The sequence below is a fragment of the Harmonia axyridis genome, chromosome 1 (genome assembly GCF_914767665.1).
Source record: "Harmonia axyridis chromosome 1, icHarAxyr1.1, whole genome shotgun sequence".
In the NCBI taxonomy this organism is placed as follows: Eukaryota; Metazoa; Arthropoda; class Insecta; order Coleoptera; family Coccinellidae; genus Harmonia; species Harmonia axyridis.
Window position 1 is genome coordinate 41,841,882 of NC_059501.1, and position 14,896 is coordinate 41,856,777.

General features: G+C 35.1%; 1 protein-coding gene across 3 annotated transcripts; it reads right to left on the bottom strand.

The window, feature by feature from the left end:
* Positions 1 to 1,224: 1,224 nt before the first annotated feature.
* Positions 1,225 to 14,768, bottom strand: LOC123688724 (E3 ubiquitin-protein ligase TRAIP-like). 3 transcript variants are annotated; one of them, XR_006750091.1, is made up of 8 exons: positions 14,398 to 14,752; positions 14,093 to 14,341; positions 13,815 to 14,042; positions 13,641 to 13,763; positions 7,962 to 8,184; positions 7,798 to 7,908; positions 2,831 to 2,969; positions 1,304 to 1,496 (listed from the first exon to the last, which is right to left on the bottom strand). XR_006750091.1 is itself a non-coding variant. In XM_045627363.1 (7 exons), the coding sequence occupies exons 1-7, from the start codon at positions 14,508 to 14,510 to the stop codon at positions 1,266 to 1,268; spliced, it is 1,278 nt and encodes a 425-aa protein (XP_045483319.1). In that variant the 5' UTR covers positions 14,511 to 14,768; the 3' UTR covers positions 1,225 to 1,265. The 3 variants fall into 3 exon arrangements, 1 of the variants encoding a protein (XP_045483319.1); XR_006750092.1 differs by having other exon boundaries at positions 2,831 to 2,964; positions 14,398 to 14,749; XM_045627363.1 differs by lacking the exon at positions 2,831 to 2,969 and having other exon boundaries at positions 1,225 to 1,496; positions 14,398 to 14,768.
* Between the last annotated feature and the right edge of the window lie 128 nt (positions 14,769 to 14,896).

The following is a 14,896-nucleotide window of genomic DNA, read 5'->3' on the forward strand; positions in this document are numbered from 1 at the left end:
TTTTCCATATGTTGAATGTGTAAACATCGTCTTCCAAATAATTCGAAAGCGAAGGTAGTGTTGTTTTTTGTCTTTGTGAAATACATAATGATTTTATACCTTAATGAATAATGAGGATAATAGAGAATTTTGTTTATATTGGTTGGGCTTCCATATGTGGTTTCTTATACAGGTACAAGGCGAAAAGCTTCTTATACAAGTGACTTAGCAAAGGCGGTTTGGAGATATTTATTTCAGAATGTTGACAAACGCAGCGAAGCGGAACAAACTTTATGTTGTTTTTAAGAATCAATGATAAAATATGGAAAGGCGGCCATCCAAAATAGGCTGAATTGCCGCCTGAAACGGTCGCTTCACTGTTTCACCGGCCCTGGTGCCTTGTGTTCGTAATGTGTTAGCATGAAGGGGTGATGGTTTTTTTCTTGTCTGCCTCTTTTTTTCATCAAGTATTGAGTATACACCGCAGCGATGTGCCAGCGCTTTGAACATAGCCATGCTTTACAGAAAATCAATTAATTATTCGAAGCATCAATGCAGTGTTTTAAACATAGCCATGCTTAAGAGAAAATCAATTGCTTATTTGGTCTTTATTCAATTGTAAAAATGTTATTCGTACAAATGCTGTTATCCATTTGGTAGATTGAACGGGGACGTATCAATAATCAGTATGGCCGTGTTAGCAATTCATAACTTAATACTAATAGAGTATTCGACTGGCTGCAACAGTGCGAATTAATTCGAATTTTCATAGAGCTAAATGACATAATCTGCTAGAATTAATTCGAACTGGTGCATCCAGTCGAATACGCTATAAGCCCATGTAGTACTGAGACCACAGAATCCTTAGCACATCACGCTGAGGCCATAATTGTCAGAATCAATCACGCGCATGAGTCTAACCCAATCTACAGAGCAGGTACCAAGGTTGCCAAGGTACAGTAGCTCTAACTTGCACTTCACTTCTTCACTGGTATAATTTCGACTTATACCCTGTCTAGTAAATTAGTTCAACTATTTCTTATAATAAACTCTGCATCCTGGCTGATTATTTCTTACATTGGAAACTTAAGCTTTTTTTTTAACATTTATTATTATTTATTTGAGATGAAATGAGGTTGTTTTTCAATCGATAAATCAATGGCAAATTATCTTCCTTGAGAAAGAGTAATGTTTAATATATTTCGGTTTTATAAATTTTATAGAGTTATCGGGCAAAGTCAATTGTAAATAGGAAAAATATTTATTAATAATATAGAATAAATTAATCATTTTACATAGTCTGTGATTTTTTTTGATACTAGTGGTGCTAATTTTCTGAATTTACTAGAAGGAACAGCAGATGATGATTTTGTCCTCTTGAGTCCTGTTGGTGTAGATTTTTTTTCAGGAAATTTAAAAAACTCTTCCTTGACTTGTCCACCCAGTCCAGTGTACACATTTTCTGTGGTATTCGGTCTTGATGTGGGAGATAGTGAAGTCTGAGGTTTAAATATTGACTGAAAACAAATTGTAAGTGCTATATATGTATACATTGTGTTCGTTAAGTATGGAACAAATTCATTTTTAGCTACACGGACCATTTTAAGAAATAATCCTGAAACACGTCGATTTTTTTTTTATGTATTATACATTTAAAATTTTTGGAATTGAACTGTCTAAGAATTGTAGAGCATTGAAATAAATGATTAATTGATTGATTGATTGAATTACCGTATTTTAAAATAATAATCTGCCATACAGGGTGAATTACTTGCGAGTAATGACGTCACCGTCATTTTTTTTAAATGGAACACCCCCATTTTGTCTGAATTTTCCGATTACTCTAGCTGAGCTGATTCTAAAAATGTATCACATATTGATTCCAGTTGGTATACAGGGTGGACAAAAGTACAATAGTTTTGTGTGTGCTCATAAAGTAATTTAAAAGAAATTACGATGACGTCATTACTCGGAAGTTATTCACCCTGTATATTAGATTATTATTTTGAAATACGGTAACTTAGAATCAAAAATCGACGTGTTTCTGGATTATTTCTTAAAATGGTCTGTTTAGCTGAAAATGAATTTGTTCCATTGTTCCATACTTAATGGACACAGTGTATAAGGGTGAGTCAGTAGTGCTTGATGGGTCGATAACTCTTGTAAATTTTGGGCTAGGAGAATGATTCAAATTTTGACGGAATCGACAGCACTAAGCGCGTAAGCTTAAATTATTTCTGACTCTACAAGCTGGTCCGGAAGTGGTGATACAACTCTGTTTAAATGGGAATGCCTAATATTTTATCATACTCATAATCTCCATGAGATTCTGATTTCGAAATATGCCACTTGTCATCATTTATCTGATGTACTTTTGAAGTAGGGCACTTTTTGAAAAATCTTATGGTTATAATGGTTTAAACTGAAGATCATATCTTGAAAACCGTTTGAGATAATTCTACGACTTATTTTTTATTGAATTCCCGAAAAAACAGGAATATAGTCTGAATTCTTTCAGGGAGTTCGAAATTCCTTCATATTTCCAGCTGAAAATATGCACTCATTCCTAACATCTTAGAGAATTCAGACTATGTTTCTATTTTTTCACGTGGTCGTGATTTAATTTTGTCAAAATGAATGTTTTCAAATATTTTGATCATTTCTTTGATTTGGCTTATCTTTAATTGATATTACTGGTCGGTATTAAGTAAAGATTACTCAAATCTTATCCTTTTGAAGTTGTATGCGTGGAAAGTATACTGCCAGTCCCAGTACAAAACATGAAATACGAAGCATTTTAAAAATTATTCATTTTATGCACATGTCTATACAAAAAATTAAGAATACTCACTAGGCTATTCGACAGGCAAAAAAAATTCAGGGCATTCCATTTGAGAAAATGGATTCATTGAAAATTTTTAAAGGTACTTATTCAAAAATTGCCAGTGGTCCGCAAAAAGAACATCATTAGGAAAGAAGCGAGCACTGTTCTAGAAAAAATATCACCCTGTAGATTTGCATTCAAAATTAGCATATCACATGTTGAAATCTTTAAATTGGAATATCTATACCACATTTAATTAAATATCTTGTGCAGGAAGATGCTATGAAAAAAAAACAAACTTTTGCGCCCTGTTTCTTGAAAACAAAGAGTTTGCGGGCCCATATTTATAAAATCTGTCACTTTCGTTTATCCTTCTTATTTAGGAAGGCATCCATTTAATTAGCAATTGAAATGGATGCCTTCCTAAATAAGAAGGATAAACGAAAGTGACAGATTTTATAAATATGGGCCCGCAAACTCTTTGCTTTCAAGAAACAGGGCGCAAAAGTTTGTTTTTTTTTTCATAGCATCTTCCAATATGAAACAAATGTTTTATATTGCTTGTTATATATTTGAGGTTCGTGGGAGGGGGCAGTATTGAAAGACAAAATTGAAGACAGTAACACCCATTTGCAGGAACGTTAATTAAAATTCCAATCCTTCATTAAACGGCGCAGATAGCCAATAGGCTTCACCTACTGGAGGATTAAAATGTTAATGACTTAAATTTAAATGTACGTTCCTGTAATATATTAGATGAAAACAAATCGAGGGAATAGATTCTGTAATAAATCAGATGAAAACAAGTCGAGAGAATAGATTCTGTATCACATCAGATGGAAACAATTTGAGGGAATAGATGCTGTAATACATCAGATGAAAACAAGCCGAGGAAATAGATTGTAAACCAATACAAACTACTTATAGACTAATTAAAGTAGCAGGATCTAACTCCTATGACATTACATATACATCACATATATGTATATATTATCAAAAAACCCAATTACCATGAAAATGGTGTAGGGTGCAATATTACATCATAAAAGAATAATTCAATAATTTAACAAATAAAAAAAAATTTTCAATTCTTCATTGTTGGATTTCTCCCCCATGCACGAATTTGGTCCATGCTCTTTTATCCACAGCCATATCTCTTGCTTCTCTCCATGTTCGTCCTTTCTCAATAATTATTTCGGTGATGGTGTTGTTCCATGTTTGCTCTGGTCTTCCTCTTTTGGGTTTTGGCATCCCATATTTGCTTCGCAGGCCTCTCGTTGTTCATTCTATTTAAATGTCTCCATCAGCTGAGTTGTCTTCTCTCTACAAAATCCTGTAATGGCTCTATCTCCAGATCTTGAGCTCGTTCCTTATTTATTCAATATTGTGACTCCTTCACTCTTCTGAGGTATTTCATTTCTACTGCTTTGATTCTACTTTTCTGTCTCCTATTCAATGCCCATGACTCGCAGGAAAAGGTCAATGTCGGTCTATAAACTGCCTTATATACTTTTATCTTGGTGCCTTGGGAAATTTCCTTCTTACTTATGAAACTGCTATTCATGATGTGGTATAGTTTTATTGTACTTTCTAACCTGCGATTAATTTCTGTATCTTGTTTCCCGTCCTCACTCAATTCCACACCCAGGTATCTAAATGTCTTTACCTGTTCTATGTTTGTCCCATCCAACCTTATTTTTATTTCTTCATGGTCTCCTATCACCATAACTCTCGTTTTGTTCTTATTTATTTCCATCCCGAAATCCCTAATGACTGCATCCCAGATCTCCATGTTTCTCTGTAGATCCTTCTTTTGTCCTGTAATCACTAATCACATCACCTAAAAGGCCATAAATTGGAGAATGTATACCATCTACCAAAGCCTGATGTGAAGGATCGCACGCCTACAGAAATCACCAGTACATTGAACCTCACCCAAGTAAGATACCATTGTCAATCTGTCCAGAAGAATATTGATAGAATCTCTCTCCATTCGAATCAAATATTATTTTCATGTAGAAAATATCATTACCAATTGAAAGAAGCTGCTATTCAGATCCTACGGTAAACCACAGATGATGTAAAAGCCGAGGCTTGCCAAATCATCAAAAAGCCCAACCATCAAAGAGCAAATTAACACTGAAAGAATGCCAAGCAATAAAAGTCTCAGTGACCACAAATCGATCATTATTCTCTGAGGATTTGAGAGCAATGCAACAGTGGTAATGGACTCATCAAAATAAGATGAAAAAATAAAGGTAATACTGGTATTTTATTTATTTAATACATTTTTTCTACAAATCATCAATACATTGATGTTCCCATAGAATGAATGTGTTTATTTTTAAAAATTAGTACAATGCAAAAGTAAAAACTCCCATTATGAATGTGTCATTTTATAATTTTTAAGTGATCTAATAAATAATTTTGATGAATTTTTCTTCTTTACTTCTTCTGGTAAGTTGTTCTATTCCATTGGAGCCTGGTAGATCGGTGAATTTTTGGCTCTATTTGTTCTTATATTATCTAAATGGTAATTGTTTATTTGTCTTGTCTGGTAATTATGTACGTCTGATCTTTTTTCGAGTTTTGTGTTGAATTTGAGCAGGCCATGCTCCATCTTGTATATCAGTTTACACTGCTCAACGACCTTTGTGACCTTCATGTTGGGTATCTTTAGTGTGTCATATAACTCAGTTGTTGGAGTATCATATGGTAGATTATATATTGCCTTAAAAGCTCGACTTTGCAATCTTTGTACCCTCTGTAAATTGCTGACTGATGTATTTTAGCACACACTAATCAAGTACGCCAGCACAGAATGAATATTCCAGTAATATAATGTCTTTTTTGCTTGCTTACTAAGATAGGGACTAACTGTTCTCAATGCTCCAATAAGAGAGGTGTAAGTTTACGTGACAAATATTCTATATATTCGGTCCATTCCAGTTTTGTATCAATATTCAATCCGAGGTAGGTGTGCAAATTTTTTTGATTGATTTTGATTCCATTTATTTTGATGTTTAGCGGCTTTGAGGGTTTATTTTTCTGTTTGAAAAGGAGAGCAACCGTTTTTTCCACATTTAAGATAAGTCTGTTTTCAGTTAGCCATTTCTGAAACTTTCTAAGGTCAACTTCAACTCGCTGCTGTAAAGTGTCTAAATCCCTACCCTCGTAGAACAACGCTGTGTCGTCAGCAAACATATAGTATAGAGCCTCCAATCCCGCAGTCTCGAGATCCTCTACGAACAGAAGATACAACAATGGACCAATCACTGATCCCTGCGGTGCTCCCTTCAATACTCTTTCCTCTGAGCTTCTTGTCGTTTCTATTACTGTGTGATATCTTCTGTTCCTTAGAAAGGTTCTTAAAAGGGTATAGGCTTTATTGTTTATTCCCATTTATTTCAGTTTCCCCAACAGTAAATCGTGATCAACCATGTCAAAGGCCTTTCTCAAATCTATAAACACTACTATCACATAATTTCTCGCATCTATACTTGTACTTATTCTTTGTACTAGATCTGTTGTGGCCCCAAGGGTATAATCCAAATACTCAACAAGCAACCTATTTCATCCAAGTTTCAACAAACGAAAACCTCGCTGAAGGCCTCTTTACTCGATGCAAGACAAAGAGTGAAGCTAGAGCTCCACAAACCGATGGCTTCCCAAGATAAAAGACGAAGTAGAGTCCGAAAAACACTTTTCTAGTCATTACTTTGTTTGTACAATATCTTTTCCCATCATCATCATGTTTTATCAATACATGAAACTAGTTTTTACCCATTTTTTAAACAACAAATGTAGCGTCACCTAACCTTCAACATCTCCGTTCCGAAATTTTGGCGCATTTAAGCGGTTTGTTTATTTCGTTATTGAACGAATGAATGATTTGACATTTGATTTTTTTTCTCTCCGAGGTCTCTTTCTGTTCGTTTATTCAAATCTCCCAGATGGGTCGCTGCGGAGTGAGGAAATGGTATCTCCGCTAGGTTTCAAGCAGTGCAATGATCCGTGTGGAAAATGTTTCCATGCCAAGAATTTGAGGAATAATTATGTACTCATTGCGATCTGAATTCTAGGTTTTGATATTTATATCGCCAATTAGCATGTTGAAGTGACATGAAGTCGTCAAGCTCATCAGTTGATACTGCGAAAATATTGAGTTCAGTTTCAATCTTATCATAGTGACAGCAATATTTCCTATTTCTTCTGGATCTATAGAATACTTCCACAATTACTTATAAAAACAACTGCTCCATGGTTTTGGTTTAATTGAGACTTATTGTAATAAGATGGGTAATTTGATAAACTGAGTTCTGAGTATTTCGCGTTGCCGTTGAAATATTTATTTTTTTTGGTAAAAAATAAGAAATTCATCAAAATCTTTTTTTCATGGCCCAATTCTCTACAGTTTCTAGTAGTCAGGGTTTGTGTTGAAAATGGATAAAAAGTGAACAGCAAAAAACATGGGCCATATGAAATGGTGCAAGGAACATAAAATTCCATATATGGAATTAGCACAGGTTACAGAAAATCGTCAAACATTTTACATATCCTACCCATCCAAACTCTTACACAAGAGGAAACAAGTGAAGCACTAGGAAGCGACAAGTCAAAAAAGCAAGGAGAGTAAAATAATTTCAGTGCATTGTCAAAAGTTTTCATTGATGAGGACATTAATTAGGACATAGAGTTTAATTGTGATTTTTTAACTTTTAGGTAAAGTTTTTATAAATAGATATCAACTTCTATAAAGAATATGTTATTATAAAGCTACACTATGAAGTCATTCCTCATATCCTGAATATAATTGAAGCTACAAGTGAAGAGGGGCGATTACTTGGATGACTTGAAGAAAAGTCCTATACACATGAGTCCGCAATGGCTTAATTTTCAAAATACAGGGTACTAAAGTTTCATTTTTTGAAGTCTTTTTTTTCAAGAATCACTTAATAATTTCCTTTCAAAAAGAAAAATGAGTGAATACCTACCTTTTTTGTGTTCAGCGTTGTTGAATATCGCGCGTTAAATATGGACGAATAATTGGTTTTCATATTGAGGTAAGGTGAATCCGACTCTATTATGGCCATAACATTTTCAGCCTGAAAACGTATAAAAAATGGTTTGCATTATTTCAATAAATCATTATTCTCACCACAGATGGAGAACCTTTATATTGCGAATCTTCTATTTTCCTTTCCTGTTTTCTCTTTGGTAAAGGTGCCGGACTTTCCGTCAATATCCTGTGAACACTATGATCCATATTTTTTGTTGTTTCTGAATTTTTTTCATTTAACAAATTATCAAGATCTTCTATTTTTTGCCTGAAGTATTTTTTTTCCTCCTCCCATGACTTTTTACTAACTTCTATTTCTTTTCTGAAAGAAATAAATAATATAAATTTCTCATGAATTATATTGAAATGCTAATCAGTAGTAATCTCAACAATCGACGTCTCAAACCCTACTCAAATACATATAAAAATAATGCCTTTATTGAAAAGAAAAAAAATATTACAATTCCAAAAAACATCAGAAAAAAAAATCAATTACTGGGCGGAGTTCAGATGGTGATGAAGCCATACAACCCCTTCTCTTCCACTCAAACCCTGACGAAAAATATATGAAAAAAAAAACACCTAAGAGATTATAAATTACTGCATCACACACGACAATCGACATTGAATCCTCTACATTTAATTGCCTTTATTATAACCAATTTTCAATAGATATTAGTTGTCAAAAAACTATTCAATAATAATGATTGATATGTAATGATTCATTGTGTTAAACTTCATTGGGGTCTCCTATTCTTCTCAAAGTCCCTATTACTTCTCAATTATTCGCAATTGCTTTTTTCAATTAGAATATAGATAGAAGGAACGGAAAGTAAACATTTGTGTGTGCGAGCCATAGGCGTGGAGAATCCTGATTTGATTGTTGAATACTTTATCAGGAATCTTTTTTTATAACTTCACAATAGCTATGAATTGACAATTTCGAAATTAATCAAATTATGTTACGCTTCTGCTATAGTGCCCCATCAGACAAGGAGTGACGAATGTTGGCATCAAAACGAATGCATCAGTTACAAGACGATTTCCGTTCCTCTTATCAATGTTCTAAGGAATATGTATATAAAGTGAATTTTTTCTAGTATTTTTTGTACGATGGATAACAATCAGTTTGTAGGGTCCTTCGTTATAATGAGAAAAGTATAAATATTATCATTATACACTAAACCTAAGCAATGAAGAAGATCAATTCAGAATTGACCAACATTTGCAACTAGATAAGAATACCTTACAAACCATTTGGAATGAAAATTAATTTGGAATCCTGTTGAAGCAAGCAATACGTTAATAATCGGTACCCCTCCCTACAGTCCCTACTCCTCACCATAGTACCTATAGTGATTATTAAGGTATCACTCGTTAATGAATTAGTGGGTCAATTAAGTTTTGTGTGGTGAGATCTTACTAATTTCTTATCGATTAATATACCACCACAGAAGTCTTATAGTTCCAAAAATGACTGGAAGTCGAACCTAGCGTAGTACCCGGGACTTTTACGTAAAACGGAAGATACGATTTTATTAAAGACTTGGTTTCTTGGGTAGAAACCACTACTCTATCGATCTAAAATAATTTCAGCGCTACGGTGTTCATATCAGAAAATACTAACAACTTCGATATTTCAAATAGAACACCCTGTATATTATTACTTTTTTCGGTTTGCCGTAGCCTCTTGATTATTTTTGTATTAACTCCCTTATCCCTACATTTAGCGGTTTTCGAGTAATTTATTTACTTCTTTTTTTGAACAAAAAATTTCAACTAAACATTCATCATTTCGGCACTTGGAATCGTAGAAATCTGAAATTTCGGGTATGGGCTACCAGTATCCCGTGTTTCATTCACATGTAATAATTTTCTGTGTGGAATCAGAGGTAAAAACTATTTCTGATATTAGTGTATTTTTATAATAAGAATGGCACAATTCATAATTGCATTATTGAATGCTTTCAAGCCAAATGCTTGGTCAAGTCAATTTCAGTTTTAAAATGGTGATGACTTTTTTAAATGAAAAATCCCAATTTTTTTTACTGATTCATTAGATGGAGCAACTTACCTAATTGATGGTGTAAAAAAATTGTACCGTAAACAACAATTTGTTTGAGAAAATAACAGAACTGTAAAAAATGAAACTTCGTGAAAGAAGATCTTTATACGACCTAATAAAAAAACTTTTACCTTTGGTACTACTAACTGATACAAGTATGAACACTTTTAACACTTTGCTCAAGCACTTCAGCAGTGATGTGCTCCACTTCAGCTCGAATTCTTTGACGTGACTCTTTTGAATTGTTTTTGTCTATTAAAAACAGATTCTTGTTTTTAAATGACCACACAAAAAAGTGTAAAGCGCCAAGTTTGAGGAACCCGGTGGCCACTTAATAGATCCTTGACGTCTTATCCACCTTCTAGAAAATGTTGTGTCAAATTTTAAGCCTTTATTGTGAAAAAATGGTTACAAATGAATTATTGAAAGTATTGGCCATCGCTAGCTACAACTTTTCCCCATCTTTCTGGCAACATACGAATCCCGTTGCGAAAAAATTCGACCGGTTTGGCCTCTATCCAGTCATCCACCCATTTTTTGGCTTCCTTGTAGGAATGGAAGTGCTGGTCAGCCAGGCCATGCGTCATCGATCTGAAGAGATGGTAATCAGACGGAGCAATGTCTGGACTATACGGCGGGTGGGGTAGGACCGAGGGGATAACCACTGGGGAGATTTCTGCTTTTAGTGAGAGGAGATCCGAAAGAGATCCGGGGAGATCCGGGGAAATTCGGGGAGATCCGGGGAGATCTGGAGGAGATCCGGGGAGATCTCGAGGAGATCCGGGGAGATCTCGAGGAGATTCGGGGAGATCCCAGTCAATTTCGCATGCGCAAACTTTCCTCGAATTAAATGAACAAGTGTCTCCGAGGCGTAACGGTTTCAATGCATCAACCTATATGATAATATCTAGGCCCTCAGTGTTTATTTATGACTTTGTTTTGAAAACAAATCTAATTCTTCCTTTGACTCAGGCCGCTTCCGAATCATAGATATTAGCGGGTATGCTCGGGCGGTGGGGAATGATGAGGGCGAGGATGAGGGGAATATTCATGTTTTAACAGATCTATTCGAGATTTATACTTTAATTGTGAACGTTACTGCAAAGATTAGGCATTAGTTATTCAGAAATATTTTGTGTTAGTTTGATGCTGATTATTATTATTATTCGAGGTAAGTATCAATCATTTTTAACTTCAATTCACAGCTTTACTTGTAAAGGTTTGACTCTAATCGAGGTTCTAATATTTCCTGTATAAATTTTGGCGTGGTAACTGAGTTTTCCGCAAAATCTTTTCTCTCCTGTTGCGTAATGCTCTGGGTTCTTTCCGCAATTCGAGGAGTTCGGGGAGATCCGGGGAGATCTGGGGGATATCCGAGGAGATTCGGGGAGATCCGGGGAGATACGGGGAGATCTGGGGGAGATCCGGGGAGATCCAAGGAAATTGCGAGGAGATCCCGAGGGGAGGCAATCTTTTGCCACGAAAAATCTCGAGTGGTTACCCCCTCGGGTAGGACTTCCCATTTGAGCGTTTCTAAGTATGTTTTCACCGGCTGTGCAACATGTGGGCGAGCATTGTCATGTTGCAAAATAACTTTGTCGTGCCTGTCGGAGTATTGTGGCCGTTTTTCTCGCAGTGCGCGGCTCAAACGCATCAATTGTCGTCGATAGACCTCGCCTGTGATCCTTTCATTCGGTTTCAGAAGCTCATAGTAAACCACACCTAGCTGGTCCCACCATATACAGAGCATGAGCTTGGCGCCATGAATATTTGGCTTGGCCGTCGATGATGATGCATGGCCGGGTAGTCCCCATGATTTTCTTCGCTTCGGATTATCGTAACGGATCCACTTTTCATCGCCAGTCACGATACGATGCAGAAAACCCTTTCTTTTATGTCGCTGAAGCAGCTGTTTGCAAGTGAAAAAACGCCGTTCGACGTCTCTCAGCTTCAGTTCGTACGGCACCCAATTTCCTTGCTTTTGGATCATTCCCATGGCTTTCAAACGCTTGGAAATGGTTGTTCGGTCAACTCCCAATGCTTCAGCAAGTTCTTCTTGCGTTTGACACGAATCTTCATCAAGCAAAGTCGCCAATTCTTGATCTTCAAAGATTTGCGGCCGCCCGGAACGCTCCTTGTCTTCCACGTCGAAATCGCCACTTTTGAAGCGTCGAAACCATCCGCGAACACTTGAATCATCGACACAACCTTCTCCATAAGCTTCCTGAAGCAACCGATGCGCCTCGGCAGCAGATTTCTTCAAATTGAACCAATAAAGTGAAACTTCCCGCAAATGACGTCGACTCGGCTCAAATTTCGACATTTTCACGATTTCAAAAATTTATGATGCGAAAAAATTTCAACTAATGTGTTAGTGTGGAATTGTTGACAGATGAATAAGCTTTGATTATGACATATGTAACCATTAAATACTCGCACAGTATTGGTGGCGCCATCTCTTACAAAAAACGGGAAAGACTTATTCACACACCTGATATATAAAATAAATATACTTATGTGATTTGGTCTTTGGTTCTTTCAGGTTTTAAAATAAAATTTGATTAAACATAAATCACATTTGTAATCCTTTGCAGCTGCCCCAGTGTAAGGTATGTCTTAAAACTCAGTACATTTTTTATGAAAGCAATTGTCACAATTTATTTGTTTTTATACTTTTTTTGAAGGTTTGCGGATATGTTAAGTGATTTTTGAATGCTTGGCTGATGGAAGGTCGCTGTTGATATTTGTTTGTAAGGGTTAAATGGTGCTCTCAATGTGATGTTTTTCATTGTCAATTACATTTTCAATAACATGAAGTTCTTCTCTATGATATGTAGAAGCAGCAATTTTTTTTTTAATTGATACTGAAGCTGATGAAATCGAAGTCCATATTCATGGATATATCTGACCCATTCGGGTCAGATATATCTATAACAGGAAGGACCTCCTTATCCAAAGCAATCACAACAGAATTTGTGAAGCAACTTGGCAGACTTAGATTGGTAACATCAATAAGATTGGTGGATTGTATGGTCAAAATTAATTTGGCTGAACTGTTTTCCAACATGTTTTCTTTGTTTCCTTTTTCCTGACCTTATAACCTGTTGAGAAATGATTTCACTTGAACTTCGTGAATATACCTGTGGTATCTTCTCTGTAGAGTACACATTTCATGTAATCAACAGCATCTGGTGAGGGTACCACATTTGTTGGGGCATGCTATTTTTGAATTAGTGTCTGATGCTCACTGTCTTAATGAGCTTTCTTTTTTTTTAAAAAATGTCTATTAGTTCATATGGAACAAAATATACAACCATAATTACTTTAAAATGAGAACTACTAAGTATTTCCTGGCCATATATCACAGAGCTCTTTTTTAAAAGTCGACGAGAGAAACCCTTTTCTATGATAGAAGATTATAAGTTAATTTTTAGCTAGAAAAATTTGACCTATACCTCCAATATGTAAATTATCTTGGATGCATAGCAATGGTCGAGAACATGTATGGCAGAAAATGTTTTCACTATATGATGTATTTTTATTATCATTTTATGGCTGAAGGACATAGGTCGATGGCCATTTGATCATATCAATGAAGAACAGTTATCTATCTATCTATTATTATTTTGTCTCATCTCAGAATGGTCAAGAACTAGTACTGGACGGCTAACCAGTTCATTCACCCTATAATTTAATAATCAATCATAACATACCTGAGATCTGAAGTTATTGATTCTAAATTATTACACTCTCTCTTATATCTCATCAGTTCATTTTGTGATTGCTTTAATCGGTTTTGCATTATTCCTGATTTATGTTCTTTATCTATCAATGACCTAAAATGAAAGTCAATACAAATAGAATCAAAAGTAACTCAGAGAAACTACTTTTTCAATGTAGCTGATAATAATGCTAAAGCTTCTATACTGGTCTCATTTCTCAATATCTCTGTTACTTCAGCTCTGGTGCCATTGATTGCAGTTTGTACTTTTTCCATATCTTGCAAAGCAGATTTCAAGCTTGATACTTCACACTGCAACCTATCAGCTTCACAGGCTCTGTGTTTATACACGCTTGCTTTATCTTTTAGACCATTTATGGCAGATTCATATGATCTGAAAAACTATATATTACTTTCAATATCATTAATATTAATTTTTTTTACCTTATTTTCTTTTCTAAACTAGAAACTAGCTCTTTCAATTTAATATTTTGAGCTTCCTTTGAATCTGCTGCTTCAGTCAAGTCCTTTAAATCTTTACTAAGCGATTGAATTCTATAGTTAGCACTATCTAATTTGGCTTGAAGTGTACCTACATTATCTTTGATATGTTCAGTATTCAAAAAATTGAAATACACCCTATTAAGAGATTTTTCGGTAGTCCTACATCGGCACTGAGGACAAGTTTTTGATCTGTAAAATTTAAACAACTTTCAATCACTGTTTTAAGTGAATTCAAAAAGTTTTACCTTTCTAACCATTGTATGAGACAACTATAATGAAACATATGACCACATTGATTTAAAACCATCTCAGAATTATGAGTGAATAAATCACTACAAATAACGCATGTAATTTCCATTATTCTTATTGTATTTTCTCGTTTTGCCCCCTTTAAACCACTTTATATTCGAATTCGTTAACTTTGTTATGACATTTGCACGAGACTATACTCTATGACTATTTATTCGAATTGGAACAATTCGATCTACTATCTTCTTTTTCAGAACAATCTTTGAAATAACAACGATAGCCCTATGATATCTAGAAATAACATGGAACAAAAATACTTCCTCATTCAATGAAAATCACTGGGCATTAGTTTTTGAAATTCGTTTAGAGTTAATTCAGAAAGTGGGGAGTTGATTTGTATCGAACGGAGAAATTAGACATTTCGAGCTGACGTCACAGGACTGAGGGCAAGTGTCAAAAGCCCTGTGGGCGTTAATCATAAGCACAGAACACTAA